At 35.6% G+C, this 19,178-nt stretch overlaps 1 protein-coding gene across 7 annotated transcripts in view; it reads right to left on the reverse strand.

Moving 5' to 3' along the window:
• The window catches only part of LOC143245085 (rho GTPase-activating protein 100F-like), an 81,660-nt gene that overhangs the window by 3,522 nt on the left and 58,960 nt on the right, over positions 1-19,178 (reverse strand). For all 7 annotated transcript variants that reach the window (XM_076490950.1, XM_076490951.1, XM_076490949.1 and 4 more), the window contains 4 exons: positions 15,170-15,348; positions 4,689-5,574; positions 4,040-4,200; positions 2,739-2,937 (listed from right to left, as the gene is read on the reverse strand). In XM_076490950.1, coding sequence (XP_076347065.1) covers positions 2,739-2,937; positions 4,040-4,200; positions 4,689-5,574; positions 15,170-15,348 — 1,425 coding nt within the window. The remainder of the gene's footprint in view (positions 1-2,738; positions 2,938-4,039; positions 4,201-4,688; positions 5,575-15,169; positions 15,349-19,178) is intronic.

Consider the following 19,178-nt stretch of genomic DNA (forward strand, 5'->3'; position numbering starts at 1 on the left):
ATGATGGTTTATTTTAGAAGCTAATTATTCCCTGTTGATTCTCTAGTTACCTGATATGTGAGGTGGGGTCTGGAGTTCTCGAACTGACAAAGAACTGACAAAGTTAGAAAACGCTTGTCTTAACCTGTTGACTGCCAAGTATTTCCGCTGCTACGGCAACTCCGAACCAAGTTCAAAATACAACTCTAATGCTTCTTCATTTTGTAACATTTTTCGTAACGCCATTTTGGATCGAAAGTGAAACATTGTGTAAGCAGGTCAAATGAATGTATGGTGCTGATATCTAGCGTTGAAGTTAGGTATCATTGATAACAAATTAACTTGTCCGTGGCACTGTGTTACCGATCGGCTTGGACAAATTATCTCGTCTATGGCACTGAACAGGTTAATGTTATTTACGAATTTGTTTTGTCAATTACGTATGCATTCTTTAATTCGTAATCATAAAATTCAACTCATGCTTTACTATTTAAATATATTAAACAAGTGAGCATAAATATTTCTACCGTGAAGACGGAAATTGTTATGTGTGTGTGTGTGTGTGTGTGTGTGTGGGTGTGTGTGTGTATAAACGTTTGGATAAAGATAGAATTCTTCATTTCAGCTAAACTGCAATATATATAGTAGGAAACGCCAGTTCATCAATGATACATTTATTATTGTTTACCATACCTCCTATTGCATGAATGTAGTTTAAATTTTCTATCATCACAAATGTACGATCGTCGTGATTACAAATAATAATAATAAAACCCCTTCTGTTGCTAAGTATTTATGTAATTAGGTGTCCATCGAACATGTGTGGCTGTATTAAAACAAAACCTCTTGTTGAACCTCGAGACCACTTTAGTAGCTCGAAGACTCCTAGCGGCAAGATTTGAGCAGCCACTTTACTGGAGAGTATACGTTAGTAGCACTGTATTCATTCCGCACACGTGTGTTTAAAACACATTATCACAGTAATATGCATCTCTTTTTCTTTTTTTCCTACAGGTTAATTAAATGTTTAGGCTGTCTTAAAAAATTATAACCTTGCTATGACACGAACAAAAGAGATTTTTGAAAAATTAAGCAGTTTTCGTTTGTTTTCGTTTTTTTAATTTCCCTAATTTAGCAGTGTAAGACTAGAGGAAGGGCAGCTAGTCATCACCACCCACCGCCAACGCTTGGGCTAATCTTTTACCAACGAATAGTGGGATTGACCGTAACATTTTATAACGCCCCCACGGCTAAAAGGGGCGAGCATATTTAGTGCGACGGGGATATGACCCCGCGACTCTCGGATTACGAGTCGAATGCCTTAACCCACCTAGCCATACTGGACCTTAGTTTTCGTGAATTTATCATAATTGTTTTAAAGAGCTTTCAAGTACTCAGTAAAATCCTTAATATGAAGGACATTAAATGATGGACTCGGCATGGCTAGGTGGTTAAGGAGTTCGACTCGTAATTTGAAGGTCGAGGTTCGAATCCCCGTAGCACCATACATACTCGCCCTTTGAGCCGTGTGGGTGTTATAATGTTACGGTTAATCCCACTCTTCGTTGGTAAAAGAGTAGCCCAAGAGTTGGGGTGGTGGTGATGACTAGTTGCCTTCTCTATAGTTTTACACTGCTAATTTAGGGACGGTTAGCGCAAATAGCCCTTGTGTAGCTTTGCGCGAAATTCAAACAAACATTAAATGTCATTGAACAAGAACAAAGGCTAAATTAGGCTTAATTTTAAAACAACAGTAAAATATAAACGCTAATTTAAATTTAAAACGTCTCTAGAATGAAGAAACATTTCCTTAAAAGAATTATCTGAATGGTTTTGTATTAAAAAAGACAAAAACAAATATTTTCAGGTGCCGCTTGTGTTCTATAGCGCCTTTCGCCTCTCTTTCGGATTGGATCAGCATCTCATCAGTTTTATAATAATTTTGTAAGTTACATTTTTAATGCTATAGTTTAAATGTTAGCTAGAGGGAGTTTCGGATCTTCATGACGACGTTAGGATGAGAAGGTTCAATAATCAAGACCTAGAAAACTTTAAGGATATAACGTAAAGTCTTCAAGCACACTCGAAACTAAATTAAAAATACTAGATAGTTGTGAAGAGTTGGGTCCAAGATAAATAGTGAACCAATCAGTGGGTTAACTGTTGCAGTTGCTTTGTGCAAGTAAGTTACTTGTTTAATATTAGTTAACGTCATTTGCAGTGTAGGCCTACAGCAAAGTTATGACACTGTACAAGTTTGTAGAAACGTTATAAGATAAAATAAAGAAATTTACTGTTACGTCGACTAAACGTTAAATTACTTTCAATAAGTGCGTGTTTTTTCTTATAGTAAAGTCAAAACGGGGAATCGAACCCCTAATTCTAGTGGTGTAAATCCGTAGACTTACTGCTGTACCAGCTGGAAACTTAAACACAGATTTCAAGTCCATCTCCTTATTTTCAATGAGTAACTTGAAGAAACTTGTTACCGACAGAACGACGTTGCAACATTAACGAGCCTGATGTCAACAGCAAATTTAGTAATTAAAATTACCCGATGACCGCTTTTTAAGTTACAGGGTTATTTACAGGTCAAATAAACGTGAAAATCTTTATTTCTGCTTCTTATGTTGATATGCAAAAATATGTATAAAAAATGGTATATTGAATTGTATAAACGCGAAGTTATTAAAACACGTTTATTTGAATAGTTAATTATTTATTACATTATTCTATAAAAATATTTAAAGTTTAATTACCTTTTTTGGCGGGCCAAATGTCAAGAAGATACTTAAAAACATCAATTGTTTTGCGGAGGTCAACAACAGAGTCTCCTGTTTCTGTGTGGCACATAACTACGGGTCCGAAGCACATGGCTAAACTGTGTGATGTCATCTTGTTTCTCTCACTGCGGGTGGATACGAGCTTAAGATGATCCATTAGCACTAGAACTGCGCACTGTAATAAGTATAAAACAAACAATAATCACGGGAAATGTCACAATAGTAAGATGAATGTATGCATTCTCCCGTTATACTGTTCAAGTTCTAATATCACACGTGAACAAATGGAAACGACTTTGAATTGGATTTTTGTCTTGCTTCGTAATATAGCTACATTGCGAATAAGTTTAGAAATCTGTGGACAATATACATAAACTAAGACATTGGAAACCCGTTAAATTATGTCTTCACTATTCCCATACTTCTTTTAGGTTGCACTGAAACATATATGCTGTCGTCACACTTATACTAGTAAAAGAACAACAAAAACACACACACACACATACAAAGATAGTTTTTGTTTTATATATCAACTCCAAAGAAACATGACTGAACACTAGTGCTTTCGAAAATAGGACCTGTTACCTGCCTTAACCCCTATCGAAAATGCTAGGATTTCACTCGATTTCTTCAATTTTGCTTTCGTCATGGTGATGTCCCAATCAGCATCTTTTCACTGTACAGCTAGCTACTTGCTGATGTTCATAACCCTTCAATTTAGTACATAGTTTACTTTTGGTCTTAAAAGCTATAGAAAAATGCAATATGCTGCAAGTCCTTTCCTTCGTTTAAATCCTATCGTATTTGCACCATTATGTGTCCTAAGGCCTTGAAAGCCTCAACATAATACTACAGGTATGAGAATCTACAATAACAAATGACGGAATTTATATAATTAATTGTGGAATAAAGTTATAACATAGTAAAAGCTTAGATAACAGCTAGTAAATGATGTGATACACGAATTACTTCGTAACACAGTCAAGGAACCTCATCATGTCTAAATACTATCACCTTTTCTTCTTAAGTATGAATTAAACAGGACAAAAATGACTTACTCTATCAATTCAACCAACCCTCCCCCATGTTTACATGTTTCTTTAAATCTGTGTAGAGTCTTGTCTTTGTTATTATTTTACACTCTGAATGATTGGTCTCATTTACGGTCAAAGAGGAGTAATAATTTGACCAGAACGAAATGTTGGTGGCACCACGACAATCAAATAATGTGCCACCTAGACAATCGTTCTTGCTAAATTTGATGAGCATCAACTTACCCTATTGACTTTAGGTAGGCACTCAAGTATACTGAACATAAGTTTGGCGTTTCCTTCAGGATCGTCTGGAAGGCAGACACTCAAACCATCCACTAACATATCAAAGAGACCTTTGGTAAACAGCGGCTCGGGCAATTCTCGCATGTAATCTTTCAAGACACCTGACACAAAAATAAAACTAACTGACTTTATTTTAATTTTTTTTATACATAAGTAGAGAAACAGAGAGTTTTCCGCAAGAAGACTATTATAAGATATATATGATGTTTTGCGTAGAAAGTGTAGTAAAATAAATAATAAAAACTGGTGGTATTTGTAAAAGTAAAGCAATCACAAAGAGGGTAAATATGATGATAGTTACACCTCAACTGAGAGAAACGTGACTAAATGTATTATGTTTTATTCTGAATTCAGCTGGATGTGTATCGCAACAGTAAAAGTTAAGAGCACTAAATCATTTGATGTATTATATATTAGATAATCTTAAACAATTTTGATTTTTAAACATTACTTATCATCTAGACTAGAAGCAAATTTCGCTTGAAAATATCAGTGTTACCTTTCTATCTGTCCAAGATTAGTTACATTAAACCTTGTCACTTTTACCTGACAACAATCATTATGTTTTTATTATACTTGTTTGACTTACTAGTAACAACGTTAATGTCTGGAACATGTTCCATGGACAAATCTACCATCCATGTAGTTCTTTCAAATGCCTCTCTTAGCACCTTTTTCCTTACTGCTGACCCACACAGTCTGTAGATGCCCACAGTGTCCAATCCACGCTTCTCTATTTCGTCCAAACACTTCTTCACCACTAGAGGGATGCCAAAGCCGGTACTTTCTCTAGCGACTACTGTCTCTAAATCAACCCCAAATACTCCAGAAGAACTTGGTGCTGGGAGCCTTTGGAAGGTCTGTCGCGGATCCTTGTAACGAATTTTGAGGTAGAGAGTGCCACGTGGCTCGAGCTTGAGGGCAAGACTGTGAACAGGAGATTCTCGTAGGATCGTCAGTAAGTGAACCGTGCCTTTATAGCACAATTTGTGCCGTGAATGGGGATCCCAACTGTACAGGAGAAACGCTATTTGAGTGTTTTCTACCAAATCAAGCTCAAATATTTCGTCCCAGTCGAAGCTGTGGTCTCCTGTTCTCACGACTGTTCTGGCCTTATGTACGTAATCACATTCGATAACGCAGTACAAATCCCGGAAGTGGTCAGCATGGCCAGCCGGCCTTAGCCCTCGACCCGCTAGGAGGTGGACCCACAACAACCCGCTAAAATTGTCAGCCTGGACTACTGTTTCTGAATCTTTTTCAGGTCTGTATTTGAAGAATTCTCGAGGATTAAGAGTAAGTAAATGCATCCTGTCCTCTGATGGCTTGATTGGAGTTGGATGCGGAACTTGACGACCTTGTTCTAAACTTTGTGATTGTAAAAATCGGGAATTATGGGCTATCTCTTCAGATCCAGGGCGCAAGAGGGACCGTCTTATTTGAACTTGCGAGGAGTGAAGGCCGGCCTGCTGTTCCTAATTAAGGAAAGGAATTGATATAAATAATTGTGAAATAACCGTATGACCTTGTAAGATTTTAAATAATAGGTACTAAATGATGTAATACACGAATTACTTCGTAACAAGTTTAAAACAAAGTTTTCTTTCATACGCATTTTTAGAAACGTGAAGGACGTTTAAGAAGTACCACATAAAATTAAAAAAAAAGCCTTATTATATTTGGCATATGCGGAACTCGCCATTGCTGTATTGGCGAAAATTTCGGTTACAGAAGCGTTTCCCTTATGATATTTTATAGGAAAAAGTTGACACCTTTTTGAATGTTTTAAAGTATAGTGTTTCTGCATCACCTATAACAATAAGAAATTCAAAGAATCTTAAATTAAGTAGCAGCATTGGTTAACTACAGTCGTGGCCCAGCATGGCCAAGTGGGTTAAGGCGTTCGACTCGTAATCTAAGGTTCGCGGGTTCGAAATCCCGTCACACCAAACATGCTCGCTCTTTACCACTATTCGTTGATAAAAGAGTAGTCCAAGAGTTGGCGGTGGGTGGTGATGACTAGCTCTAGTTTTACATTGCTAAATTAGGGACGGCTAGCGCAGATAGCCCTCGAGTAGCTTTGCGTGAAATTCAAACAAACTACAGTCGTGAAATTTTGAGAAGGTTTGAAAGACATTTTGGATGGAATTGTGATAATTGCCGGTGCTGGTGTATTTAGACATATTGAAATTTTTGGTTGTTTGAGTTCTCCGGAAGCGTAGATGTTATCCGACATAAAGCTTTTACTGTAAAAAAAAACAAAAAAAAACACTTTTGTAGATTATAGAATATGGAACATTTTACGAAATTCATGATACAGTAGTTTTGGCTTAGATGGGAACCAAAAACGTGTAACACCAACATCTACTATTCTATTGCCCCTTCCCTTGCCAATGATACAGTGTGTGTTTTCTTATAGCAAAGCCACATTAGGCTATCTGCTGAGCCCACCGAGGGAAATCGAACCCCTGATTTTAGCGTTATAAATCCGGAGACATACCACTGTACCAGTGGGGGGCACCAATGATACAGAGGAAAGCCTACGACGCTAAATACAGGATCTTGATATCCGTGATGTCACATTATTGGTCCTTCGCTCGAACAGCGATAAGTCTTCAGGTTTATAACGCTGAAATCAGGGGTTCAATTTTCCTCAGTGGATACAGGGAATAGCTTGATGTGGCTTTGCTATAAGAAAAAAACGAACACACACACATCACAGATACCCACTGTGTAGCTTTGTGCTCAGCTACAAAAAAAAAAACACCTATTCTATTGAGTGGCATGTTTGGAAACGACCGTAACGAAACTGGAGAATGCTAAAGTATAAAACGATGAAACAATATCTTCCACTCGATTGTGCACGTGTTTGTTGCAGTTTCTATGGCTGAACTATACTGTTGCTTTACGCAGAAAGGAAATCAGGAAATTTAACCATTACTATTTATTTCGAATTCACAGTTTTTTTCAGACTTTCTCCTGTATTTGTCTTCATTATTTCGCTGTTTTCTACCGTGAGCAAAGCATATTTTAGTTTATGTACGTTGTTTCATCTGACCTTTAGTGTGACCTAACATGAATATTTTCCACAGAAGTATTCATCAGTCAGGATGTAATTTACTAGCACATTGCACTTTGATGAAATTTTACGTATAAAGTGGAAGAGTGTACTCTTACTAGTATCTTCTGATATCAGTTTACGACCAACGTATTCATGTTGTCTAACCGAATTTCAGTTATCTTTATTGAAAATAATAAACGTATTTTAATGTCTTACTTTATATATATTAAAGTTGTATTGCATTGGGTAGAATTTTTCCTAATGTTGAACATTTAGGTATAAGACAAGATGCACCTGAATATAAAATCTTCGTATCTAAAAAAACTATAGATGAAGCCACTTGAAAATCGTTATTGTTTGCAATTAATTACAAAGCTACATAACGGGTTTTCTGTGCTTTGCCTACCACCAGTATCGAAACCTGGATTACCACTTGAACATGAGACCAAAGGCTACATTTTATTTTTATTTCTCGTCGGAAGCCATGATACGTAAAAAGAGTAAACAGAAAGGATATGAATGATTTATGTTTCCGCTTTTGGGGCTTCCAAATACGAAATACTGCGTTATGATTGATGTTTTTTTTTGTTTTTTTTTTCAGACATTAATAAACAAATGTAGGAGTTCAGATATATTAAACAAACAATGATAACACAATATGAGGCCTTATATATCGGTTATAATCCTAATTTTCAATATAATTTCAAATAATCACGAACATCATAAAAACCAATAACATATTTTATGACTTTATTTTACCCTTGTAGATTCACATCAGCCTTTCCCGTTGACTACAAGTAAACACAGATTTTGGAAAGAGAAATGTCCACACGATTTAGCATTTTAAACACAATTTGTTGTTTTTTTTTATTTCTACTTCGAGTTTGTTTGTTTGTTTTGAATTTCGCGCAAAGCTGCTCGAGGGCTATCTGTGCTAGCCGTCCCTAATTTAGCAGTGTAAGACTTGAGGGAATGTAGCTAGTCATCACCACCCACCGCCAACTCTTGGGCTACTCTTTTACAAACGAATAGTGGGATTTACCGTCACACTATAACGCCTCTACAGCTGAAAGGGCGAGCATATTTGGTCATAAAACTGGTATCGCAGAATAACTGCACAGATTAATTAACACTGGTATTCTCATGAAAAATCTGGTTTGTTTTGAAATTCGAGCAAAGCTACGTGAGGACTATCTGCTCTAGCCGTCCCTCATTTAACAGTAAAAGTCCAGAAGGTAGGCAGTTAGTCATCACCATTCACCGTCAGCTCTTGGGTTAATCTTTTATAAACGAATAGTAAGACTGACATAACATTTTAACGCCCCCACGACTGAAAGATCGAGCATGCTTTATGAATTCTTAGTTAAGTCAATAAATAAAAGCTGTAGGCACAAATGAAGTTCAGTCCCTTGGATATGTGTATAACATGATGATGTGACATTCCATAGGTTTTTTTTGTTCTTTGGAATGGGTATGACATGATGATGCGACATTCCAGCGATTGGAAACTGGCACTCAGAATCATATCATTATCATCATGTTCCACGAAATACATTTTTAGCAAAACATGTTCACAGATGCTAAGAAGGCACATGCATGGCAGATACTAATTACATTAAAATAATTTTATGCTCAAACATTTCTTGTAAGACTAGTTCTATGTAAGAAATAATTTTTATATTTCATAATTTATTATATTTCACAATTTACATACCTTATGCTGCGGTTCAGCGCAAACGAAAACAACTGAGTGTTATAGCTCTTGTCTTTTAGCGCCATCTAGTATAAATTGTTTAGGTAAGTCGAGGTAGGGCCCGGCATGGCCAAGCGTGTTAAGGCGTTCGACTCGTAATCCGAGGGTCGCGTGTTCGAATCCCCGTCGCACCAAATATGCTCGCCCTTTCAGCCGAGAGGATGTAATTATGTGATGGTGAACCACATTATTCGTTGGCAAAAGAGTAGCCCAAGAGTCGGCGGTGATGACTAGCTGCCTTCCCTCTAGTCTTACACTGCTAAATTAGGGATAGCTAGCGCAGATAGCCCTCAGTACGATTATTTAGTAATGTTAAAACTGAAATTGGTGTTTAAACTTGAACGCTTTTAATAATTATGATGGTAATTAAAAGTTTTTAAAGATTAAGAAAAATTTGAAACTTTAAAAGTCTTAGCAAAAATGATAGCGTTGCTATTTCAAGGTCAGTCAATTTGTTTGTTTTTTGATTTTCGCGCAAAGCTACGCGAGGGTTACATTATAACGTCCCCATTGCTGAAAGGGCACCATGTTTGGTGGCACGATTAGGAGTCACTTTGCCATGCCGAGCCTCTAAATCACATATATGAAATAGTTTCTTTTTATTCGAGGTAAAAATCAATATTTAATGAAAGCAGAAAAAACTGTAATTCTATTAAGTTTGTGATATTACAATTCGATCTATTGATGAAAGGACAGCAAAATTACAACGATATTTGGCACAACTAAAGAAAGATAACAACTTAAATGAAGGCCAATATTTAGATATTAGACCAAACGGCAGTCAGTCATTCAGGAATCTTTTACGAGTTACCAGAAGTTCATAAAGCAACATGCTCCTCACAACCAACAGTGTCCAATAATAGAACTCACAATCTCACCAGGTTTTTGGTATATCTTTCAGAGAAGTTCAGCACATATGAATACACCTCAAAATACAGTTTTGGGTTATATCAGGAAGCCTATTAACGAACTGAAAATTGATAATAATATTCACTGTATTAGTTTTGACATTCGATCATTATATACTAATATACCATTAGAAGACACTGTACAGTACGGTATACTGATTTGATTTACAACGATAACTCCAAAGTAAGCATTCAGAGTCATGTTTTTCTTTTAATTAATATATATATAGATATCGCTGTAAAATATCCCCCTAGTATCACAGCGATACGTATGCAGACTCACACCTCTAGAAACAGAGTTTCGATACCCATGGTATGGAAAGCACAGATAGCTCATTGTGTAGCTTTATGCTTAATTACAAAGAAATAAACAATTGCTGTTAGAAGAGCCATTTTATTTTAAATAGGTAATTGTATAATCAGTACGGTGTCGCCATAGGTTCGAAATTAGCCTCTTCTATTACCAATTTGTGTTACCATGAAAAGCAATGGCTGGATGACTGCTCACAAGACTTTAAACCCCTTTACTGCTGCGGGTATTTTATAACAAAAAATTACTATTTTTAACAAATATTATCGGGTCTTCAGAAGTTTAGAACGCTTAAACAATAGACTCAGCAGTACGGAAGTTTGCAGTTGGAAACTGGGAGCCCGGCATAGCCAGGTGGGTTAAAGTGTTCGACTCGTAATCTGAGGGTCGCGGGTTCGAATCTCCGTCGCACCAAATATGCTCGCCCTTTCAGCCGTGGAGGCGTTATAGTGTGACGGTCAATCCCACTATTTGTTGGTAAAAGAGTAGCCCAAGAGTTGGCGGTGTGTGGTGATGACTAGCTGCATTCCCTCTAGTCTTACACTGCTAAATTAGGGACGGCTAGCACAGATAGCCCTCGAGCAGCTTTGCGCGAAATTCAAAAACAAAACATACAAACTGGAACGATAATAATTTTCCATTCCCGAAAGTTTGATAAACAAACGAATATTTTGAATGTGAAGTTTATCTGAAGAAACGTATTATTTTAAATTTGCATATTTTATTCTTAACAAATTTAAAGAAAATCTAGTTAACATACATTTTCCACCGTGCTTATAAGATATTTATTGCACATGACGGTTTATACAAATCAAATACTTTTTTGGTAAAAATGATTTTCGAAGTAATTTAATTGACAAAATGCTTCGTTGTTAAAATAAGCGAAGTATAGCTACATCCTGTATATATGTATAGGTTATTCCTTGATTCTTAAGGACCAACTGATAAATATCCGTAGGGTATATCCGCAAATAGAGCCGACTTTCATCTTAAAACCTTATTGTCGCCCCCTAGTGGCACAGTGGTATATCTGCGGACTTACACACTAAAATCCGGGTTTCGATACCCGTGGTGGGCAGAGCACAAATAGCCCATTGTGTAGCTTTGTGCTTAATTCTAAACAAACAAACAAAACCTTATTGTCGACTTAGTTCTTGTTTGTTTTCTAATTTAAAGACCGTATTTAATCTTTACAATATTATTTTGTTGTTTATACACTTATTAGGCCCTGCCGTTAACAGGGTTACATTGAACCTGCCATAAGTAAATAATGAACAGTAATGCCAGCAGTTAAGTTTATTATAAGTTATACATGCCTTACGTGAATGTGACGTTTTTGTCATTATAATTTGTTTAAGGTCTTGGTTAGGGTTAGTGATGAACAGATCCTCATAATAAGGGAGAATGTGCTAATATTTAAACTGAGACCAGACATCACTGTTCAAAATTCTATTAACACTTTCATGTTAAAACTATAACAATGTTATAATTATCAATCAGCGACCAGTACGTGTATAATGGTTCAAAATTACTCGAGCTGTAATGGAGATATATTAACTTCATATTTATAGCAAGTATTTGAAGGTAAGATGACGAGAAATTTTACAGTGAAGATATTAATCACAGTATATGTAGGTTCATATGAGGAATTTATAAAAAAACAACAACATTAATTTCAGACCTACAGGTTTACAAAACAGAATTTAAAATCTGCGTTCGAGTGTTTTTTTTTATTTTTTTATTTTTCCTCCGTACTTCAAGACGTTAAATTAAATGATTAATCACGTGATACTAAACAAGTTATGGGGACACCTTGCGGTACAGGATGGAAGTTGCTTTAATAAGTTTTTTTTTTTTTCTCAAAAAGAAATATTGCATTAAAAACGATTTCTTCACCACGAATCCAGCAGCTTATTGTCACAAACACGTGCTCTTCTATTACCACAGTTTCGTAGATAAAATCTATACAACCAACTTTCAGTAGAAAAGTATTTGATTTTACGAAACAGATTTTTAGCAAAACATTTTTTTTTTATAAATCTCATATATTCTCTAAATTGCAATTACAATTTTAATCTGCTCGTCGGAATCTTAGGATATAGGATATCCTGCAATGAAAAGAGTTTTAATAAATAAAGTGAAAGTGAATTAATACAGGGAGTAATCGTTCAAAGCAAAGCGGGAAAAATTCTGAAACATAGAATTAAGTTCGAATGAAATGTCGTACACACACTACCAAGAGGACAAGGAAAAAACATAGAAACAAGCATTAAAAAAAAAAACCTGAAAGAAGTTGAATAATCTTTTAATATCAAGTCATTTTTCATTTGGATTACCAGATGTGGTCTGAAACGTAATGTTATTAAAACAAGAAACGCTTCAGATTACAAAGTTTAAATGAGAAACGCCTCGAATCGAGTTAATCTAACGTGAAACGTTTCAGATCACGTTGTTTGAATAAAAAAATAATTTAAAAAAAATAAAAATCGCCTAAAATTCTGTAACATTACAAAATTGTTATAGAAGAACATAAAATGGTTTAAATTAACTGTAGTGCACTGAAAACAAGCCGCATCTCCTATCACGTTATTTAACAGATAAACTTACCACCAGAAGAACAAAAAACTTCTCAGATGAGCTATTAAAAAAACAAACACGGACTGCGTTGAAAACGAGACGCACCTCCGATTACGTTATTTAATAGATAAACTGACCACTAGAAGAACAAGAAACGTCTCAGATGAGCTATCTAAACAAGAAATATTAAACCAGAATAGATAGACATACTTCAAATCTCATTATATACGAAACATATGGGGCCCGGCATGGCCTAGCGCGTAAGGCGTGCGACTCGTAATCCGAGGGTCGCGGGTTCGCGCCCGCGTCACACAAACATCCTCGCCGTCCCAGCCGTGGGGGCGTTATAATGTGATAGTCAATCCCACTATCAAGAGTTGGCGGTGGGTGGTAATGACTAGCTGCCTTTCCTCTAGTCTTACACTGCTAAATTAGGGACGGCTAGCACAGATAGCTCTCGAGTAGCTTTGTGCGAATTTCAAAAACAAACAATACGAAACATATAAGTGAGTGGAAAAACAAACGTACGTCTTAAAACACTTTGTTAAATATGAAGCTTTTCAAACAAAGCGGTCAGAAATTCATAACATGGATTCATGGATTTGATTTTACAGATATTGTATTATATTAACTAGGCCACTACAATCTGCAAATGGCTATATTTATTCTGCACAGACTATATCTATAACAAAACACCATAATGAAGCCTATTCGAATAATACTTTGCTCATGATTATGACATACTGCAGTCTTATAAAAACGTCAAACAGTCCATTTAAAAACGAATTGTAATATACATCCAGGTATATCACTTAGAATTAGGTGCGCTAATAATATAGTTAAAGTAGATTTTCACTGGGGAGATTTACATTAAAACGATTTTTTATCCAGTTTGATAAATTGCTTAACTTTTGTTAACACACGAGGAAAAAAGTCTCTCCGGTAGCAGCGGGAGGTTTACATATTTACCTCAAGACTCTGTGGATGTTGATCTTGGCACTGACCACAGCAAACTGAGCAGAAGTATACGCGTGTACAAGGGTCGTTTTGGCGGATGGATTAGAAACTTAGATTACGAGAAGCATAGGTGTTAGAGACGGGGAATAAGCAACGGGCTATTGTCCCTCTACTTTTAACTACAAGAGGGATAACTTTTTAATGATACTTTTACCAAAATTGTTAAGATTCCATTTTTTTCACGTATTTCCGTCTATTGAGAAGTTCATTTTTGTTTTGGGAATGTGAGAAGTTTATTTATTTCCACAATCTAAATAAAACATTCCAGCAGAGGGATTAAAAACAATAAATTCGGGCTAAAATTTAAACTTTAACAGTAACCAGTTATTTCAACTTTTATTATTTGTGTTGTATAGCAACTGTAAATTATATTATAATATCAATTTTCTGGGTGTAACATGTTCTCATAATTACCCCTAGATCGAGCTGCAAAAAATAGCTTCTCACATTCTCAGTCTCTCACAGTAAAATTTACATGTCTAGTTATGCATCCTCCCGGCCATTTTGTAACTCTTTCCTACACCACTGATTACTTCATCAAAAACAAATGTTAATAAAAAAAGTAAAAACTTAAATCTGAACATTACAAAAAAAATTACGGTAATGTTTTCGTTTTGAATTTATTTATTAATAACGTATACTTTATAACAATTTACAGTAATTGGTAACGATTCCACCAGTGATTGAAACGTTGTGCCCGTTCTAAAAACCTAGTCTTACTTAATGTAAAAGCTGTATATTGTAATAAAATACTTATAGTGATGCATCATACGTAAGTTTTGAAAATTTAATGTCATGTTGTTGCACTTTCTTTGTGTTTTTGTAACTTAGTATGCAATAAAAATCTCAGAATCAGTTCCAACGTTCACTCGAGTGACAGTTATGTTATTTAAATCAATCAGATATTTTTCAATTGGGTGAAACCCCTCATTTTGCAATCTTTTTGACGTCACTGACGAGTTTGTCTGTTTTTTGAATTTCGCGCAAAACTACACGAGGGCTATCTGTACTAGCCGTCCCTAATTTAGCGGTGTAAGACTAGAGGGAAGGCAACTAGTCATCACCACCCACCGCTGACTCTTGAGCTGCTCTTGTACTAACGAATAGTGGGATTGACCGTCACTTTATAACGCCCCCACGGCTGAAAGGGCGAACATGTTTGGTACGATGGGGAGTCGAACGCCTTAACCCACCTGACCATGCAGGGCTTGCTGACGAGAAGCATATTGTTAATTGATAAAAATTAGAACATCTTTGAACAAGAACGATTTTTTTAAAAGTATATTATTGAAAGTTAACGTGTCTAATCAAGCTACTTAAAGCGATTACCATAAAAAGAAAAAAAATACTATCTTATAAAACTACAAAAAAACCTGAATAACTAGCAGTAAATATACATCGTATGTATTTAGTTAACAAGAAATGGAATTCGAAACTTAATCACCTGACGAAGTGTGTCCAGTAGACTTTCTGCGCTGTGTGCGATCCTAGGCAGCGGCTGTAATTGGGTCATTCCCCGACCACGTCGTACGCGTTCGTATATAGCTGAGGTGGAAGGCGCTCTGCTCAGCCAAGCACGATACTCAGCTGCCGTGAAGACGTTCGGGGATGGTCCGCGGCGACCTGTTGAAAAATTAACCTTGTAAGTCTAAGTGGATAAAAAAGGACTTAAGTGTTAATAACACAAGTCTAGGTAAACATAAACTGTACTTAGTTGATAAAAATAGCGTAATTCGTTATTTAATTCTAGTCGCGATTTTCAATTAATTAATCAATATGTTATTAAAACCAAATATTGCAAACACGTGTTTTTTTTTATAGCAAAGCCACATCAGGCTATCTGCTGAGTCCACCGAGGGGAATGTCAAAGGCAATCTATCAATTATAGATTTTTGACGTATTGATTTATAGAATGAAAAAAATTTGTAGCCTGTTACACACACGTGATTGTTTCATTTAAACTATATTTTATCTTCGTTTTAGTATATATGTACCTTACTTTTGACCAATTCTTTATAACCAGTGTATATAGGAAGAAAACGTTTAGATGAGAAAGGCCCAAGGAAATATTATGTTACCATTAAAGAAGTAAAATAATAAAATTTGGAACACAGCGATAAAAAGTAATATAATAGAATGTAAAGAGAAATAGAGCTCTGATACTTATTAACTTTGGTTAAAATACAGGATGTTCGGAAAGTCACTGTGCAGTTTTGGAAGCAGCATTCATTCAGTCTATTTCAAGCCAGCAACTGATAGCAGTGTTTAGAAACAAAATAAGAAGGATCCAGGCCTGTATTGATGCCAACGGGGGTCACTTTAAACATCGTTTATAATTATCATTCATATTTACCTCCTGTATTCTATATTGAAACATGTCTGTTAATAAATATATAAGTGTACAGTGACTTTCCGAACACCCTGTATGTTCGACTTGCTATCTAATGGTCAAAATCTACAGCGTGCTTAAATGATACTTCCCCTTCTGTTTTCTTAATAGATTCTCCAATATACTCAGTGCCTTTACAAGTCAGCAAAAAAAAAAAAAAAAGAGAAATAAATTAATTACACTGTTTAAATTAATTATTAAATCCGTTATTTTCACACAAAACTTACGACGTTTACGTTTTCCTGTAGTTTAAATGGCAACTGAATGTTGAACAAAAAATAACTTATGAAGAAGTCTCGCCAGATATTACGATATAATACCGCTAATGTAGTTTGTTTTTCATGTACTTTTTTCAATGACTTTAGATATTACCCGATGAAGAATCTTGGCCCTAAAACATTGTCATAACTTCAAAATAAATTTTCAATCTCTTTTATCTGCTGTTGTTTATTTTTTGGCAGTTGAGTATTGTTTGTTATTATGAAAGCAAAACCGAATTCCCTCATATTTTTGTTTCGCTCTTGCAAAATATTTTTACTTAGTTAAATTTCAGATAAGACTGGTACTGATATCTTACTTGACCTTTAGTTTGTTTTGTTTCCAATTAATCGGATAACTTGCACCTTTGTATATATATATATGTGTGTTTTAATCAAGTGTTTGCCCCTAAGTTTAAAACACCTATTCATTTGTGTTAAGTAGTCAGATAACCACAACAACTTATAAATTATATCTCAACGGTATGAAAGTAAAATAAAAATTACAATTAGGCTGAGTTAGAAAGAGCAAATATCATTACCTTTACGAAAACGGGCTTACATTGCGAGAGTAAAAGTTGTTAGCAGCCATTTTGCCAAGCCTCAAATGTTACTTCTTATTAGTTCTTGTTTTTGCGATAAGATGGCGCTTTTTACTTCTTATCAGCTCACGAAAAAAGGTTTGGTTTTTTGAATTTCGCGCAAATCTACGAGAGTGCTATCTGCGCTAGCCGTCCCTAATTTAGCAGTGTAAGACTAGAGGGAAGGCAGCTAGTCACCATCACTCACCGTCAACTCTTGGGCTACTCTTTTACCAACGAATAGTGGGATTGACCGTCACATTATACACCCCACGGCTGGGAGGGCGAGCATATTTGGTACGACGGGTACTTGAACCCGTGACCCTCGGATTACGAGTTGAATGCCTTAACCACCTGGCCATGCCGGGCTTTACCTTTAGGCTACCTGGGGTCTCTTCCTAACATTAGAATTTACTCGAATCTGGTTGACCAATTACCTCTTAATTTATACAATAATTCCTTAAGCCAAACAGCTACACCAAGTGCCGAGTAGGATCTTGATTGCACAGGCCTGCAATGATTTTATTGTCTTCATATTTTTTACACGTTTTACAGTAATTCCTGTACGCTGAATTTGAAAATGATATCCATTTCTCTACGTCACGTTCATATTCTGCACAAAACGTCATATGTACAGTTAAGTAAGTGAATCATTTTCATTGGAATCGGGTCACATTGTGTCATGATTAAAATATTGACAACCACAGATTACAGATTCTGTTTTTTTCAGATCGCGACGTGAGAGTCTTATCGATCATTCTAGAACCCAAACATAATAATAAAAATGTTATTTGTGATAAAAGAAATAATAATTTGTTCTAAGCAAGAGCTTTTTATCCTTCCTGATTTGTAAAAAAAAATATAAAAAAATCCTTATATGAGGGAAAACAATTAATATTATTTTCGAAATCTGCGCAACTATAGAAAAAATATGTTACTAAAACCAAAACAAGTTTAAATTTGTAGTTCTGAGCAATTGGAGGCACGATTATATTACATAAGTTTACATGTTTAACATATACGGACCTGATAAATCAATCAATAACTATATATTGTTTTTACTGATTACTCACAACCTGCTACGACTTGCGCAATGATTAGAGAAAAACTGAACGATACCACTACTAATCGTCAATACCTGATTCAGAAAATAATATTACGTAAAAAGAACAATTTATAAATTTTTAATTTAAAATGTTATATCTTTCAATATTTACCTGAATGCTGGGAAAAACAGAATATTTTTAAAACTTAAATTTATTTACCAAGTTAAAGCTTTATTCTTCAGCTATAACGATTTAGGAATATTTTATGAAAACATCCATTATGTTTCTATACTTTTTTCATGAGGGCCGGCATGGCCAGGTGGGTTAATGAGTTCGACTCGTAATCCCAGGGACTCGGGTTCGAATCTCCGTCGCACCAAACATGGTCGCCCTTTCAGCCGTAGGGGCGTTATAATATGCGGTCAATCCCACTATTCTTTGGTAAAAGAGTAGCCCAAAAGCTGGCGGTGGGTGGTGATGACTAGCTGTCTTCCCTCTAGTCTTACACTGCTAAATTGGGGATGGCTAGCACAGATAGCACTCGCGTAGCTTCGCGCGAAATTCAAAAACCAAAACCAAACCTTTTTCATGAGCTGATGAGAATTAAAATCGACATCTTATCGCAAAAACAAGAACTAATAAGAAGTAACATTTGAAGCTTGGCAAAATGGCTGCTAACAACTTTTACTCTCGCAATGTAAGCCCGTTTTCGTAAAGGTAATGATATTTGCTCTTTCTAACTCAGCCTAATTGTAATTTTTATTTTACTTTCATACCGTTGAGATAAAATTTATAAGTTGTTGTGGTTATCTGACTACTTAACACAAATGAATAGGTGTTACAGGAACAGTGTAAACATTTATCTCAAGGCGGCTAGTATGAATGTTTAAACCTTTTTGTTAACCTGAAGATGTCCTAAGAAGGTCGAAATGTTGATCTCTACTTTATTTAATAAATGTTTTAACGTCCATACCAGCCGTCTTGAAAATACATGAAATACGACTTGTAGCGTTATAAGCCTTAAGACTAACCGCCGAGCATATGAAACAAAGGATAAGTGTTTCCAGAAACGTAAATATAGAGCAATGCAACATTATCATTTGAATTGCTGTTCTGATGTTTATACAGGCTGCCCCAAAACTAATATACCAAAAAAAAAGTTGAATATATTTTTTGTTAT

This window comes from Tachypleus tridentatus, chromosome 2, assembly GCF_004210375.1.
Source record: "Tachypleus tridentatus isolate NWPU-2018 chromosome 2, ASM421037v1, whole genome shotgun sequence".
NCBI classification, from domain to species: Eukaryota; Metazoa; Arthropoda; class Merostomata; order Xiphosura; family Limulidae; genus Tachypleus; species Tachypleus tridentatus.